The sequence below is a fragment of the Carcharodon carcharias genome, chromosome 4 (genome assembly GCF_017639515.1).
Source record: "Carcharodon carcharias isolate sCarCar2 chromosome 4, sCarCar2.pri, whole genome shotgun sequence".
Taxonomy (NCBI): domain Eukaryota; kingdom Metazoa; phylum Chordata; class Chondrichthyes; order Lamniformes; family Lamnidae; genus Carcharodon; species Carcharodon carcharias.
In genome coordinates this window covers 162,864,252-162,881,737 of record NC_054470.1, presented here as the reverse complement: position 1 = coordinate 162,881,737, position 17,486 = coordinate 162,864,252, and the positions used below count along the sequence as shown (strand labels likewise).

At 41.7% G+C, this 17,486-nt stretch overlaps 1 protein-coding gene across 1 annotated transcript; it reads right to left on the bottom strand.

Moving 5' to 3' along the window:
- Window positions 1-350: 350 nt before the first annotated feature.
- bhmt (betaine-homocysteine methyltransferase) lies at window positions 351-17,369 on the bottom strand. Its single transcript, XM_041186388.1, has 8 exons — window positions 17,195-17,369; window positions 15,692-15,824; window positions 13,600-13,718; window positions 12,061-12,252; window positions 7,308-7,455; window positions 4,971-5,153; window positions 2,031-2,259; window positions 351-946 (listed from the first exon to the last, which is right to left on the bottom strand). The coding sequence occupies exons 1-8, from the start codon at window positions 17,324-17,326 to the stop codon at window positions 754-756; spliced, it is 1,329 nt and encodes a 442-aa protein (XP_041042322.1). The 5' UTR covers window positions 17,327-17,369; the 3' UTR covers window positions 351-753.
- Window positions 17,370-17,486: the final 117 nt, after the last annotated feature.

Here is a 17,486-nt window from a genome sequence, read left to right as displayed (position 1 = left end):
AGGTGCTCTTCTGTCCCAGGAAACATAGCAAAACTTGGGGCTTTATTATTTAGCATAGCCTTAACAATCTGGGCCTCAGCACATCCCTGGGGCAAAGGCCAGGAAAATCCCCATTCTATTTTTGGAAGTTATTTATTCTGTGGCATTCCAAGGCCAGGTTGTTTAAGGAGGGGTGTCAGGAGGTGAATCTCCTGTTCCTCCTCCATAACTTTGGCAGAAGCCCTTGCTTATGCATAGCTTGTTCTTTGTTCATATTCCAGGGACCAAGTGGGAGAAACCACAATGAAAATTTACTCCAACATTTTAACAACTTATACAAACTCTTTGAAAGTGAATAAATACAAACTCTGTTCACTGGATTCAAACTTTATTCACTCAATTTGGTAATTTTTGGTTGATATATTACACAACCAGTTTAAATTCAAGGGACCAAGTGGGAAAAGCCACAACGAAATTTACTCCGACATTTTAAACAACTTATACAAACTTGCTGAAAGTGAATAAATACAAAGTCATCTGTTCACTGGATTCAAACTTTAAAAATCACTCACTTTGGTAATTTTTGGTTGATACATTACACTACCAGTTTAAATTCCAGGGACCAAGTGGGAGAAGCTGCAACAAAATTTACTCCAATATTTTAACAACTTATACAAACTTGTTGAAAGTGAATAAATACAAGGTCATCTGTTCACTGGATTCAAACTTTATTCACTCAATTTGGTAATTTTTTATTGATTTTTGGTTGATACGTTATGCTTCTATTCCAGCAATGTTCTTCTGCTTCTCAAACATCTCTTTCAATTGGTTTTCAGTTGTTGTTTCTTTTTGTTGGATTAGGTCTTTGTCTCCTTTGGTCACACCCCAGCTGTCTGGCTTTGACAGGGAGGCTGAATAGGGTCGGCCAGATGCAGGCACCAGTTTCTCCCAAAATGCCTGCTGAGCTCTGGAAAAACAGGACAAAGAAAGCAATTTTTATTTTGTGAAAAACTGGGTACAAATTCCTGAGAATGTTGTTGTTGATGACTGTCTCCACTGGTTAATGAATTTACAGCAAGGGGCACTGGCTTTGGATCATTAGAAGAGGTACTTAAATTCTGCATGTGTTTCACTGGTCTGCCATTGTAACTCTATAGGGAGACCACCAGGTCCCCCAAAGAAATGGCAGATCTGCTGTTTCCAGGAGTTTTCAGTCACTGCAAAAGGCGGAATCTGCGTTCTATAAAATGGGGCTCCCTACTCCTGATCTTTAGTTCACTGCTGTTGCAGCTGATACGCCAAGTCGGTTCAATGGCCTCTAAAAAGGGAATATGTGGCCCATCTACAGAACTCAAGTGGCCAGAACAGAGTCTGTGCAGAAATCCCTCTCCATATGCTGCTGGAATTTGATAGGTGGGCTACAGTAATGTGCATGAGTGGCACTAGTGCTCATTTACTCCATGCTTTTTTGCAATCTACAGCAGGTGCTAACCTAGGAATTTCAGGACCTAGAGGCTAGAGGTAAGTTCATCAAAACATAGTATATCAAAATGATACATAAAAACAGGATTAGATGCTAGTTAAAGACCTGATACTGGGCAGACACAATTAGCCTAATGGCCTCCTGGGTTTTAAAGACCTGAGTAGCTCAGTTCTGATTAATATTTAAGTCAACTTTTGCCATATTTTACTATAAAAAGTCGACTTAAATTTGTTTAAGGAGGAGTCAGTGTTGAAGTGTATTGACTGAATTATAGTTGTGAATTGGATATTTATTTTCAGCCCTGCTGTTGCAAAGCTTATCACCAAGTCATCTGATTTTGGCTTATAATTTGTACCAGAGTCAGGAAAGTTGAAAATGCTAGCTCCTCAGTACTTCAAAAACTGAACACTCAGTGGGGGTAATTTTCACTTTGGGTGTCAATGCAAAACAAAGAAATTGGAAGTGATGTATAATAGGCTACTGATAATGCCTGTCTTACAACATTGGTCAAAGTCAAAATTACTCCCAACATCAGACATATACACAGGAAAGTTCTAGTTATTCATACCTTGCTCGCACCCAAGGTTTTGTGTGCATGGCAAGACCACCTCCCCAGGCATCATGCTTCTCTGAAGCCACTGGAAGGAAGCCCCTTTCAGCTGCTAGCTCTTCTGCTACAGCCCTAATGTGATAGGGTTCAAATCCGCAACAGCCACCAATGTATCTGATTCCCAAATTATATGCATCCCTTGCATACTTATGCATGTCCCATCTGGTGAGAAGTCGTGGTTCCAGAGCTTTAAAAAGAAGATTTGGGTAGTAAATCACATGCTCAACCTGCAATGAAACAACTTTATGTTGCTTTCAAAATAACAACAAATGCTATGTCTACTAAGACTCGAATTTGTACATCTTCAATAGCAAACATAGAAAATGTGGAAAAGCTCAGCAGGCCTGGCAGCATCTGTGGAGTGCGAAACAGAGTTAATGGGCTGAATTTTACGTTGGTTGGGTGGGTGCATGTCCAAAACTGATGAGCCATGAAATTGTGCGAGATGACGTCAGGCGAGTGTCCTGATGTCATCGTGCACTTGTGCGATATTTCGCTTAATGGGCGCAAAAATTGGAAGTGTACCTGCCGACAATTAAGGAGTGCAATTAAGCCCATTAACAACTTAATTCTCTGCTATTTCTCGTCACCCATCCAACCTTACAGGTGGACGGTCGAATTGGCCAGGTGGCCTTTACATTTTTCATGAAACCTCATCCAAGGGTGGAATGAGGTTTCTGTAATGAAATAAAATAAAAATGAAAATCAGGGAGCAGCATTTTGATCATCTATATTTTCAGGTGCCGGATTGTGATGCTCAGACATTATTTTTCTGCTTTAAAAACTTTATTGGAGCATTTTCGGGTTTGCAGCTCCCTACCTTCAGGGAACTTTTCTCAGCGCTCGCCCACCCTCCACCCTGGCAGTAGGGTGAGCTTTTCATCGAGCACTTCACTCTGGCTGGCCGTTAATTGGCCAGCCAGCATGAAATCGTGGTCAGGAGCTGATTGCGGTCGGCGGTCTGTTTCCTGGCTGAGCCCAGGCCCACCAATCACGTGCACCCGCCGAGCTAAAGATTCATGCCTATGTTGCGAGTCCAATATGACTCTTTAGAACTCCGGGGTTATGAAGAAGAGTCACATTGGACTCGAAAAATTAACTGTTTTTAACTCCACAGAAGCAGCCAAAAACTGTTGAGTTTTACCAGCACTTTGTTTTTATTTTAGATTTCCAGCATCCACAGTATTTTGCTTTTAGTTGTAAATCTTCTTTGGTTATTTCTGCCCTGAATATACAAGTCACATAAAACTGCCTTAGATTCACAATTCTTGGCTTAATTTTGCACCATACTGCATTCCACCATTTCTAAGGGGGCTGAAATTCCCTAGTCAGGTTGTGGGGGAGGGGAGGAGGCGAGGGGTGGTGGTGTTGATGGTCGGGTTTGCAAAGAGGGGAGGTGGTTTCATCAAACTACCATCACAACCAGTTCTGCCAACTCCTTGCAATTTCTGACTTATCTTAAAGGATGTGGAACCTCCATCCCCCCTTTCCAAGGCATGAGTTGTGTTGTACCAGAGTCAGGGCTCTGTCTACAGGTGTATTTCTGGAGGGTAGTATTCCAAACTGCAGGTGTACTGAATGGGTGAAAATATACCCTCCCCCCCAACCAACTGGTGGGATCTAGGCCAGGTCAGCTCTCCTACCTTCACAACACTCCTCCCTCCTAGCCCACAATGTCAGATGGGTAGCAGAGAGGAACCTGTACCCATTTGGTCTGTGCAGCTTTATTATTCTGATCCTGCAAACTCCATGAGGTCAGCAACCAAGGATGCAATCCTAGCTTAAACGACCAGTGTTTAAGAATTTCAGGAGCTTCGTTTCTACATTTTTGTTTAGTTACATATTGTGATGCAAAAATTTGTACAGTCCTCCAATCAGGTTCTTCACCCTGCCCTGATACTTGATCAACATCAATAATTTACATTCATGAAAAAGAGCCAAGATGGTTATATACAACCAGTGCACAATCACTCAGAGGCTCCTTACCCTGGTTTATTCATTCCATCATCCTGTCTGGGAGCACTTTTAGGCTAAAAACTCACTGGGATTAGAATTCCAATTCTCAACTGTTGCATGGATCTGTAATCCAGTACTGACTACCAAATGGTCGTGTCAGTGGAGGTGAGCAATGAAAAGTTTTACCAATTTTCTTCAGACCAAACAGGCTGGCACTGGATATGGTCGGATTTCGCTGTGATCTCAAACAAGCCGTGAGCCCTATGGCAGCATCCAGGGAGACTTTTGCCCTTGGACAACTTTTGTACTGTTAGGATTAGTGCAAGGAGGTCAGTTGTAGATTCCAAACACTGGGTCCAGGGAGAAGCTGCACAGACAGATCGACTAATTCTGTATCACTACTTCAAGGACCCTAGTTGGCAACCAAATCCAACGATCCACTTTTGTTTTAACTTCTAATCCTCACTGCATTACCTATTAGATAGCAAGCTGCAGTACTGTCAAAAAGGTTGCTGAAACATAACCAAAATTAACTTGCCCAAGGTTCATGCACTCAAAAAAGTTACTGATATTTATTGAAGATCACCTTGTAAGAGACGATTAAAGCCAAAGAAGTTCTCAGCAGCAGGGTGAGAATATGATTTTGCTGATGTTTTCCAATTGACAGAACACAGAATTTCTACATTTGCTAGCACAGATCTTTTACATTTTCCTGCTTCATTTTTCTCCAGCTTTCTGTCCCTTCTTAACTGTACATGTGCAACTGAAGTCAGGGATGTAGAATAACAAGCAGGAAGGGCCAATAGACTCAAGGCCTACCAGCAACTACATATAAATAGAAAAAACATTCTAAAATTCCAGTAAATCCAAACAAAAGAAACTCAGCCTAAAGCCTATTAAATTTTATCAGATGGAATTAAAGTAGAAAATTTAAACTTTTACCAAATGGAAATTCTGGTAGGTCAATGAATCCTTGCTTGTTGCAATCAGGCGTGTGCAGAGCAATAGGCTGCACAATTAAGTGCGCTTTTAGATTTGCAGCTTCTAAACCTTCTTTCATAAGCTTCATAGTTTTGAGGCAAGTGGTTGGGTCAAAATGGCAGTTCACTCCAACAAGGTCAGCACCTATGAAACAAGAATGGAAATACCATTTTACATCATTCGAGAGGTGACAGGCTAGGAAACAATTGGCAGAGGAACATGGGTGTCCTTGTAATTGAATTATTGGTTGCTGCACCTGCATGTTAATTTCCTATAAGGAAGGCCAATGGTATGTTGGCTATTTATTACAAATGGATTGGATTGAAGGGGAACAGTAAAGCAGTTTAACTACAATTATATATAGAGCCTTGGTGAGATCACACCCTGGGCTGAATCTTACCTATGCTGGGCAGGCTGGGCGGGGGCAGGGTGGAGCTTTATGTGGGCAGGCAAATTAAGGCTTGCCTAGCAAAATATGCCTTCCGCAGCACTCAGCGCTACCTGTGCGGGCAGGGGGAGGAGGGAGAGTCGGGAGAAAGAGCACAGCAATTTCCCTAAGACATGGAGCTGCCTCAGGGAGATTAAGTTCATAATAAAAAAAACTTTTGAATAAAGGAAGTGAGAAATTATTTAAACATGTCCTGTCATGTGGACAGTGTCACTTGAGCTGAGATAGGTTTGTGAATTTTGCAAGAATGTATTTATTTAATTAAATCTTCAGTAAACCTCATCCTGCTTGTGGATGAGGCAACGTGGTTAACTACTTTAATTCCTTTTTTAATGGCCTTAATAGGCCGTTAACAGTTCAGCAGGCATGCAGCTGCCTCCAGCACGTGCCTGCCGAACAAAATATTGAAATGATGCGCGATGATGTCGGGAGGCACGCCCAACGTCATCACGCGTCGGCATGTCAGGCCTGCCCCTACACACTGACGGCAATATTCTGCATACAGCTTTGGCCTCCTTACTGAAAGAAGGATATTTGTCTTAGAGGGAGCACAACAATGGTTCACTCGACTGTTTCCTAAGGTGAGATGATTGTTCTTAGAGGTGAAATTGAGTAACCAGGCCTATATTCACTCAAAGTTAGAAGAATGAGAGGTGTCCTCATTAAAACATATAACATTCTTAAGGGGCTTGATAGGGAATGATGATTCCCCTGGCTGGGGAACGACTAGAACAACAGACCACAGTTTGAAAGTAAGGGTTCGACCATTGAGGTATGAGATAAGGAGAAATTTCTTCACCCAACAGGTTGTAAATCTTTGGAAGTCTTTACCCCAGGGGGCTGTGGATTATTTAACTTAATTTTTAAAAAAAAAAAAATTAAAATTAATAATACTCAAATAAAAGTGGAAACTTTAATCACATGCAGCTTCCTTCAGGCTTAGCTGATGTCAAGAACCTTTGGCTGTCCTGCAATTTATTCATTTAGTATATGCAAGACATGGATACTACAGAAATCAAGGGATTTTGGGATAGTATGGGAAGGTGGGGATGAGGTAGAACATCATTGGTGGAACAGGCTTGAAGGGCCAAATGGTCCAATCCTGCAGAAACCACTTAAACCAGGAAACGAATAAACTGAATGTCCACTCTTATGAGGAATCTAGTTAGACTGAATATTCATCATTAATTCCTTTAAACAGACCCACTATTTGTCAGAATTCCTGCTCTCCATCCTCCAAAATGCTTCAAGTCTTTACAATGAATTGGAGAGGTAAGTAAGTAGTTAACTATGAAACAGAACAACAGCTCATGGCTATATGGCATGGCTCTCCAACTCAGCAGCCTCTCCAGTCTTTGTGAGCTGTAAAAAAAAAAATCACCTTTTCCACTACCAAGCAAAAAACGGAATATCATAGTTAATTGAAATATCACGCCAGTTGGGGGCAAGGAACTTAATCAGCTTATCAGTCAACTGTTGTTCCTGGCAGGCAGAACAGTCTAGCAAAAATCAGTTAGCACCAAAGTGCTTTGACCGTGTTAGACAATGGCCCAGGTCTTCCAGTCAGCAGCAAAGAGGTTATGGTGTGCCATTGACAGCAATTTAAACAGCCCACTTACCATTTTGCAGGCTCCAGCTGGGGCAGAGTCAGGAGGGCAAGTAGTGAGTGTAACTCCAGTGAAGCCACATCCGCTATTTCATCATGAGTTCAAGACACAATCCTTAAAGTCTGTTTTCAGTTCAGTGGCTTTAAATTTAAATGGAATTGTCAACCCCCTTACTGCCTAGCCTCCCCTCACTGAGGATGCTCACCCCTCCAAAAAAAAAAAAGATTGGAGAAATTGCCTTACCAGCCTTTACGAGTCTAACTGCACAGTCCCCTGCTGATACTCCAGTCAAATCACCCTCTGGGCCAATGCACATGGTGGCCCCGACTGGTTTGCCAGATTCCTTCAAAACCTCAACTGCCCATTCTGCTTCCTCCACATGTTCAAAGTACTGCAAGAGACAGAACACCAGCATTTAAAAACAAGAATAATAATATTATGAGTCTTCTCATCTTTAAGTGGCTTCCTGCAAAATAAAAATGACAAGCTATTAATTTTGCACAAAGGTTTTCCAACAAAAACCACGGGCCCATATTTTCCTCTTTGCTAATTTTAGCTAAAAAATTAGATGCAAGTAAGAAATATGTTAACAGAAAGCACTAATTATTAATCTGTCCTTACAGCTTTAAAGATTGTTACTCCTTCAAATATTGAAATGTAGCTGAAAATTGTGTAAGAGACAAAAACTGATTATTTATGTAGCGCTCTTCAGGCGAAATGACCCAAGGCACTTGAGAGAATTAGGCATTTGGGGGGGGAGATCAAAATCTTGGTTGGAAGAGAAATTAGAGCAAAAGGATAACTTTTGCTCATCGAGCTCTTTGTGATAGATCAGAGAATCAAGATTCTCCACAGCATATTTTTGGAATTAATTTTTATCAAGTCCCTTAAAAAAGGGATTCAGAAATTAATTCATTTTACAAAGATAGAGGGGGTTTTGGAATGATTTCAATTTGAATTAACAGATAATTTCAATTAAGAGAAGGAGACTTTATAGAGTACTACATGTCAAGAAATAGATCGGGTAATTGTTATACCTTTGAAAATTTTAAGATATCTTTCTAATCTTAAGTTTACACAGGGAACAAAAAAAGGTGCAAGTACTTATTTTTCAATGTATTATTTCTTTATCAGGCAACTATCAAATTGGGTCAGTAAAGCATTGTGGGACCATCCAGGCCCACTGAAAAGCATAATCCAAACAAAAATGATTATCTGGCATAATCTATTGCGATTACTATGCCTCCATTTTATCCTATTTAACAAACTGCAATGTTATTTGTACATTTGACAGACTGCAAGTATATGGTGGTACTCCAAGCCAATTTCCAGAACCTATCTTAGTGGCAAGGGAACATCACTCAACCTCCAGCATAAGCCAAGCTTTGGTTCACTGGAAACATTGCTTTTGCTTATTCTTAATGAACAAACAAGTTCAAATGGCAATAAAACTCAGCATCTCATGAATATGCAGTCAATTTGAGCTGTGAATAATTAACTTACACCGAACAATTAGGGAGTTTAACAACAGGAGATTTCAAAACACCAATGCAGCAATAAAAGTAGTGCCCAATATAGCAAGAACATGAGAGTTGCTCCTTTGGTAATTGTAGTGCAACAGCTGAAGGAAGATGATCAGAAGGCAGCTATGGGGGGCTGATGGAATGGGAGGTCCTACATTATGCAGCAACTCTATGGCATTTAACCCTTAAAAGTGTGATACAGGCAACTCAAACTGACTGGGAAAGTCTCTCAAAGATAGGCCAATCAGCCAGCAAATCACCATTTGTGCAATGAAGGTCATAAATCTCTCATCACTTATACCACAGGGACCATCCATTTACCCACAGGGGTCAGTCACTTTTTTGACATAGATCTTACATTTTTTTTTCTGCCCAAATGAAAGCACGCAGATTGCAAGATGGTAAAAATGAATTAATTTTATTCAATCGTGCAGTGCTAGTGGTGTAGGGGTTTAAATGCATGCCGTCACCACATTTGTCCTTTGTGGATAGATGCACTTTCAGTCACTAAACTGCAGTGAATATATAGGGATCACTGTGTGCAATCAATGCCAAGGGGCTCCTTTGCTGTACAATCACTGGTCATTGCTTATGGAGGTAGTACTTTTGTATGATGACAAATAGTAGGTAGCTTTAATTCTGTGTCAGCTGGTTGCTGCTATGCTACTTCATGAATTTCCATTCCTGGAGAGCATCTCATAGTACAAACTGATCTTTGTTAGGATAAGACATCTACGCCAGAATTTCCAAGTGGGCCACTCCATTGCCAGAAATAAGGCAGAGCCTGAAGTTCACTAATGTTGGGACACCAAGACTTTGTCCTAAATTGTGGAGACAGAGCTGTTTGTATGGCCAGGGTGGATGTCTTGCATCTGAGGGACAACAGCAAGAGTTGCCTTGCTCCCATAGCGTAATTGGTTACTCAGTAGGGACTTCTGCCCTCCTTGCTCCTGAGAGAAAAAGGTCAGTACTATTCATAAAGGTTCTGTAAATTTTAAAGTTTTAATTAAAATGTAGCAAATACCCTCCAGGACCATTTACCTTCAAATATTATGGAGACTCGATGCCTCATCAGCTCTCAGTTGTCTAATGTTCCAATGATGCCTGGTAAGGGTGTAGTGGACAGAATTCCTGGAATAGCCCAAGAACTTCCTCAGATTTAGAAATGAGGATTCATCCACCACCCATGGGAATTTTTCTGCACAGAGTAAATGGGGAAGGTTACATTCTGCCTCAGTCGCCCCCATGGGAGGAGAGTGGGTGGGATAACCTGTCTGCATTGTGCCTGGGCCCAGTTGGTGCTCAGGTACTCAGAATTACCCTTCATAGCTGCCTGCAACATTTCTCCAAGTGATTTGAAGTCAGCAATGACCACATTCTAGAGATTGAACCCCAAAACATCCATGACAATAATGGCACCATTTGTGAGATGCTCTCATGATGCCTATCGCTTGCATAATTGCTTCCAATGATCTTGTTAAATGCTTACTGGAAAATGGTTGTATAGACCATTACTGGTTCAGCATCACGCCATCACATGTCGTGTGAGGAAGCAAATGACTGTTCAACATCTTGTTTAAAATGCCATGAGCACTCAGATGCTGGGACTCCATTTTGTATCAGTTGGCACATCAACTGACACGATTCCTGAATATCTCATACTGCACTCTCCTCAATATCACTTCTCCCGCTGTATATTGGTGCCTTGTTTAAATGATTAGCTCATAAATGGCACTCAGGTTGTTAGGCTCTTCAATTCAGCCTATTGAAGCAGTGGGTTCCCCTTGCACCAGCAGTTCAAGGTAAGACATTCAGTACATTGTCGCAATAGCTCATTTGTGTATGATGTGGTCATTACATGGACCACTATTTGGTCATGGATGATCAGGGCATCCTGACTGCACACAAGACTTGCTCCAAAGATGCTGGTCATGCCTGCATCCAAATGAGACAATGTCCTCCATAATGAACTCTGCTCATTTGCATAGTGTAATCCATGACAAGTTGGTAGTTCCAGTGGCAATGAAATCTTCATTGCTGCAGATCACCCCTTCACTTCCACTTCAGGATTTGTCCTGTTAAGGCCAAATAATTAGCGCCTCAATGTCCACAGAGCTGTGGATGCAACTATTATGAGCATATTAATCTAATACATATCCTTCCAATCAGTGAAACTCCCCAGACTCACCTTGTTGAATAAGTCAGCTATTACCTTGCTCATGTGTAGCAAATGATTTTTGATCATGTGTCTATGCTATGCTCTCCTTTAATGTATGGGGTTGCTTTTAAACAGGAGACCATGAGATGGTAATTTGGGCAATGGAATTTTGAAAAAAATATTTTTTTTTGCCTTTGTAACGCATACAATTAGGCAAAAAAAAAAAAAAATCTGCTGCTCCACTTAAAGCATCATTGCTGACATTTCTCTGCATCAGCAATTTTGGAGCATACCTTTTAACAATTACTTTCCTTTATGTCCACCTATGGCGTATGCTGTGCTACTTTACAGGATTATTTGTACCTTACCTTTGTACTCTTCTTTAAGTTGTGCAAATTCTTCTGGACCTCTTGCAGGTCCTTGAGTAGTTGATATGGAGTTCTCCTTCACTGGGAAATTTCCATACTTGTTTACTCCTTAGCATATTTGGGATCATCGTCCCCCACCAAAAATCTGATAGGTATGCTTCATTCCAGAGGTTACCAGTACCTGCAGGGCTTGGGCACTAAATAGTGCTTTTCTCAATCTTCGTTAAGCCATTTTGCACAAATATTGTGCACTTCACAGCTGAAACTTTAATATTTATATACTGGTTAAGTAACTTGTTAACTGCTTGTCTAAGAAGTGTTAAGTGTATGGTGACTGGCTTTTTTCTTTCATATATTTAACTACTAAATGAAACTGCATTTAAGAATCACACTTCAAAACCATGTACTCTGCAACCGTTGGTGGACTGCAAATAAACAGCAGAAATGGGCACTTCGTATCTTCAATTAAATAGAAGAAAGCTTCAGGCACTGTGTTTTAAAACTAGAACTCCCTCTATGAGAAATCTGGAACTTGGTTTGAGCCAAGAATAACTGAAGAAACTGATGTGTACTTACCAGAAAAGGGAACAATATAATTAGACATTATTGAAATGCATTGCAACTTAGTTTTTTTTAGGAAACATAAGTATAGAGGAAAAGAAAGGCAAAAAGCAGAGTAATCTGCAGTCATTTATCTGGCGTGACTCACATGAAATAACAAACCAAATCATTAGGATTTGTTAGGCAACTTGCTGCAAAACAAGTACTGTAAAAACTATTAAACATGCCAAAAGCAACTCATCCAAAACTTCCTGCATAGTTTTTCTCTGCTCTATTGTCTTGTTGTAATCCAGATTTTTAGAAATGCAGACAAATTAAAGTTTTTTTCCCCTCTTAGATACATCAATAAACATTTAGGAATCCAGTTAAGTGCAAAGACCACATACCTCAGCAAGCATGAAGTCTACATTCTTCTTGATAAAGACATCCAGTTGTTTCCTGAAGATTGCCTTTACATCAGTCTCACTTTTGCAGCTGAGGTAGGAAGGGGTTTGGCTGACTCCTCCAGCAACGAGGGCATCTCCTTCATTAGCCACCTCCCTAGCAATATCACAAGCAGCTTCATTCACTTTCTGGCCCTGAGAGAGGAATGACACAGTAAGCCTTTTTGCAGGCCAGCTACAATGAAATAACAAAATGTTGCAACAAATGAGCTGAAAAGCTACTTTACTGGCTAACTCATTTCATAACTTGTTTCACAACAACCTGAGGTAGAATTTGTGCCCCCTGCATGCAGTTTCATAGATTGAATGCTTTCAGGAATTTAGGTGGAAGTCAGTAGCTCTAAAACTGATGGATAGGAGATCTGCAGGCCATAATCCTGGCTGTAACGCTGCTATGGCACCTGCTGATACCCTCCAGCTTCAAGGCACACTATGCAGCATCAATGAGAGATAATAATAATTTGCATAGAGCTGCCTCAATAACAATCCAGATTCATGCAGCCCAAAGCTCTGACTACTCTGCGGGAAGAGACCAACATATCCAGGACTGAGCCTGCTTCTGCTGTTTTGCAGAGCTATGGCAACAGAACAGGCAAGGAAATTCAGCACTATACTCCCTCTTGATGAAGCTCCATGCCAAGAATGTGAGATTATAAAATCTACTCTTTGGCTTGTACAGAAGTCACAATATTGACAATATGTAAACAGATTTTCTTCATGAAATAGGGTTAATAGAGTCAAGTTAATTTTACAATGGCCTAGGCTCAGACACACTGTTGTGGTTTGGCTGACTGCACGTTTGAAGTTCCTATCATCACATCTATACTGCTTTAATTTGTTTATTCTTGACAGTGAATGAAATACTCTAAAGCTCATACATGACAACTTCCCTTTACCTAATAATCTTTTGTCATTACCTTCTAGACTTTTGACTAAGCTTCTTTAGTAAACTTCAGGCAATACAAAATTCTGGCGCTTGTTTCCCATCCTCCAACATGTCCTTACCCATCACCACGTTCCTGTTGACCTATACTGGCTCGCAGTGCCCTAACATCTTAAAAGTTAAAATTCTTTTCATTTATAAAAATCTTTGCTCCTCCTGACTCCGATCTTTTGTGCATCCCTGCCTCCTTATTCCGTCCTTCAGCCACCTATCCCTGTGTGCTAGAATTCCCCCAATGGCTCTCTTCCATTGACCCTCCTTAAATCCCACATTTTTAATAAGATTTTGGTCACCCTTCCCAATCTTTCTTCGACTCTGCTATTTTTTTTCCCTATCTTGCCTCTGAAGCAGAGGCACTTTTCAATGTTAAACATGGCTTATAAATGCAGGTTTTTGTTGTGGAAAGTAGTGTTTTATTGAGAGCATCCTAAACTATTTGCATTTAAGCTTTTATTTTGAAGTTAAGAGCTCTCTGTGTTGGCGGAAATGGACAGAAACTTGCAACTAAGATATGGAATCAGTGAAAAGTCAAGACTTACTGAAAATCTTTGCTCCACATAATTGCCTCTGTTCTCCAACTTGTCTTCACTTGCATAAAATGTGAAAGTCTGCATGACTGTAGAGCCTGCTCTGAGGAATTCACGGTGAAGCTGTCTCACTGAAAGAATAGTAACAAAAACATAACTTTAAAATACTTTATCTTAGACCATACCTGAGAACAGCTATCAACTGGCTGGATGTGGCCTATGAGTTCAGTTTTTGAACAGCAGAAATGTGATTCTGCTCTTGCTAATATTCAGGTTCTGGACAAACATCATTCAAATCATACCCTCCAAACTGTACAATGTATAACGATGCTCACATGCGTGCATTTCCAAGAAACAGAACCTTGGTGTTGTACTTCATTCCATGCTAATCTAGTATCGACAGGCACAAGTGGTGGATTAATGAGTTAGTTGGTTATCTTATTGATTAGACTAGCAGAGCCCATAAGAATCTTATGCAACATTTTGCAGCTTTGTGCTGTCTCAGGTGTATGCTTCAAAATTTATCTTCTAAATTACTGTTGATGGAATTTCAAATTGCATACCAGAGTTTGAAGCAGAGTTTAACAGCTTTAACAAGTTGCTGGTTAATCCGGCCATGTTAACATTATTTGCTTCAAGCAATTGAATTTAGTGTCAGTGTGCTAGGTTATAGTTCTATAATTATAGAACTGGCAATTAATTTCAAACACATGAGAGAATCTGATCGTATATACTATAATAGACTAGTAACACTATACAGTTTGTAAATAATGAGTGCTTTAGCTGTGCAACAATGGAAAATATGCCATGTAATGCAGATGAAACAAAGTGCTTTTATAAAAGGTAGGAGACCACCTCCTTGAGTTGGAAAGCCAGGATTAATACTTACTTCAGTAGCACAAAGCTAAAAAGAAATTAAAACTTTTTTTAAAGTCTACCTCAAACTTCATCCAACTGGGTAAGTCATTTACTTTGTACATGCAGATGACTAGCTTTCCGAAATTGCCCAAACAACCAATGTTCTGTAGCTATCTCAATCGCAAAATTTAAAAAAAAGGATGTATCTCTATTAAATAACTCAGCCAGACAAACGTATCCCTAATGTGAGTCAGAAATCTGTGGGGTTAGGGGATGTCTGTGGTTTCCTTTGAAAAGGAAAATTTTAAATGAAGGTAACATTGTTACTGAATGCAGCAACTTCCTCTGAATTTATTAGATTTCCTCTTGAACCTATTAGGACTGCCACCCAACATTAATGAGTCAAGCTAACGGGAAAGGATGTGATGTAAGAGCAGTGTTGTTGGCAATAAGACTAAGGCCCAGATTTTCGTAACAACGGAGGTTCTTTCCGTCGTGGTGAAAACACTGGACAAGCTCAGAAATTCTAAGTCCCACCCCCAAACATGGCACTTCCTATTTTTGCGGGGGGTGGGGGGATTGAAGTTGGGCTAGAGGGTTGCGCCTGTGCGGTTTACAGAGGCAGCTGGCCATTTAAATTACCAGCTGCCTCTGCTGAAGTGCGAAATCCAAAGTGTGCAGATTACACCAGGTGTTTGGATAGCCAGTGTACCCCTTTGGGAAATGTAAGGCATCCTTTGAGATGGTTAAAAGTAAATATGATTATGTACTTTTTTATGCACAAACTCACTGGAACTGTCAAAACTGTGAAAGGATAGTAGGTAAGTTGGTATGGAGGGAGTAAGGGCAAAGGTTGGTGGGTATGGGTGGCACAGGAGCAAGGGGGCATGGAGATATGAGGGGCAATGGAGGTGGGTGGGGGCATGACATGGCATAGATCAGCATGGGGATGTGTGAAGGCTGTCTTTTGCTTTAATCTTTCTTTTAATTAAATTCAACAAAGTGCCAGAGCACAGAGGCAGAGGCAGGCCTTCCACCCAGCAGCCTCTGTACTTGTTCTGGGGGTGGGAGGTCCGACTTCTAATGCTGCCTGCCACCACCACCCCCAAACATGGAATGAAAAATCAAAACTGTGGGCGACCATTTTTAAAGATTGTGTTCCCAGCGCAGGGAATTGTCCCATCTCTGCGCAACTGACCCGGGAGTGAAAATCTGGGCCTACGTTTCTGGTTGTTTTTGGCCTTACCAGCCTCTGGATGCTCTATTGTTGCTTCTGGTGTCCAGGGACCAGCTTTGACATATCCTCTCTTCTCAAGAGCAAAAACAAATCCTCCATCTCCAATAATGATCTCCCCAGAAGACAAACGCTCCAGAAGTCCCTGCAATAAAATTTCATATCATAATTAATAAAAAAATCAGGGCAATAAACAGAAATATCGATCAGTGAATATGTGTGTTACAATAGGCAACGGCACCTACTCAAAAGGCTCACTGCACTTGAGAACAGAAACAGTATTTTATACATAAGCTCATATCATTTAAAAAGGCTTGAATGGGCAAAAAATCTAGATTTCATTTCTTGGGTAAATCACCTCTTGTACCCATGTCCATAATGTGTTACTTGCTACTCAATTGCAATGTGCATTTAGCACATTATTTAAGATTGGAACACATCAATAATTTGTTTAAAAAGTGTAAGAAAATCAGTAAGAGCATTGACAAGTGCTCAACAAACATTTCAGAGAGAATCTCATTGAAAATGGTTCTCAACTGGCTAACTTAATGGAGCCACTGCATGGAAAATCCTTCTCCCTTTTAAAGTTGGGGGGGGGGGGGAAAGAGGGGGGAGAAAACTAGGTCGCGATTACACCTAAATAAAGGAAACAGATGTAGATATTACAGGGACAGTTAACTTAATTTGGAACATTAGTAGACTTGTTGGAGAACTAGGAACTGGCTGATGCTCCAATCAGCCTCAGGTTGAGTAGAGATAGATGGGCCACGTGGAAAGGGGCTAAAAACACAACACTTCATCGGACCAAGTGGTCAGGATATTCAAAAAATGTATCTAATTTAAAGTGCAGGAGGAAAGGTTTGTTTTGTTGCAGAGTGATCCCTTGGAGAGAACATGCATCTCCTGTACCGGGGGGGGAGGGGAGAAGAGAGAGAAGGGAGGCGGCATACTGGGGTCGTACCCATTGATCTGCATTGTGCTGCCGAGGGGTAAAGGGGCAGTGCGTGGGGGGGGGGGGGGGGGTAAGCAGCAGCGCTGAAGTGAGGCACTGCCCAGCCCACACACCTGGCGCTGTGCCCGGTCTGGGGGGGGGGGGGGGGGGGAGAACGGGACATAGCATGGGAAAGCTTGCAAAGAAACCACGACGGCACAAACATGGGGTAAAAAATAAAAACAGTTGGGAGGTCGACGAAGGGGGGCTGGGGGGGTGAGGAGAGGGGGGTTGTGGGGGAGGGCAAAGAAGGGAGGGTTGGGGGTGTAGGGTGAGGAAGGGGTAGCTTGAAGGGGGGGAGGGCAAAGAAGGGAAGGTGAAGAAGGGAGGGTGAGGAAGGGGGGCGACCGTCAACATGACGGGACTGGCAACTCATCGGTGGAGAAACCTGCGTTAAGCACAAAGGGAACGCAACAAGTCCATCATTACTTGGTGGGACAAACATTTTGCAACCAGCAAGACAAAAAAAACAGAAAAGAATTATCTCAAGACAGTTGGAAAGGAAAGGGGAAGAAACGTGTTACTCTTTTCACGGCGGTCTTTCCGTCTTCCCCCACTGGCGGCATCTCGTAGGCGCTTCTCGGATCTTTCTCCTCTAATTCACTCGGCTGACAAGTATCTTCCAGCACCACTTCCTCGCTGCTGGAGTCCCACATTTTTATAGCGGGCTGGTAGGAGGTGGCGATTTGCCGGTGTCCGCCTCCCTCTCCCTCTCATTGGGCTCCTGGGGGAAGGAGCGGGAGGGGGAGGAGGAGGAGGAGGAGGAGCGGGGAGGGCGAAGGGTGGCGGGGGTGGTCTCTCTCCAGGCTGGAGAGG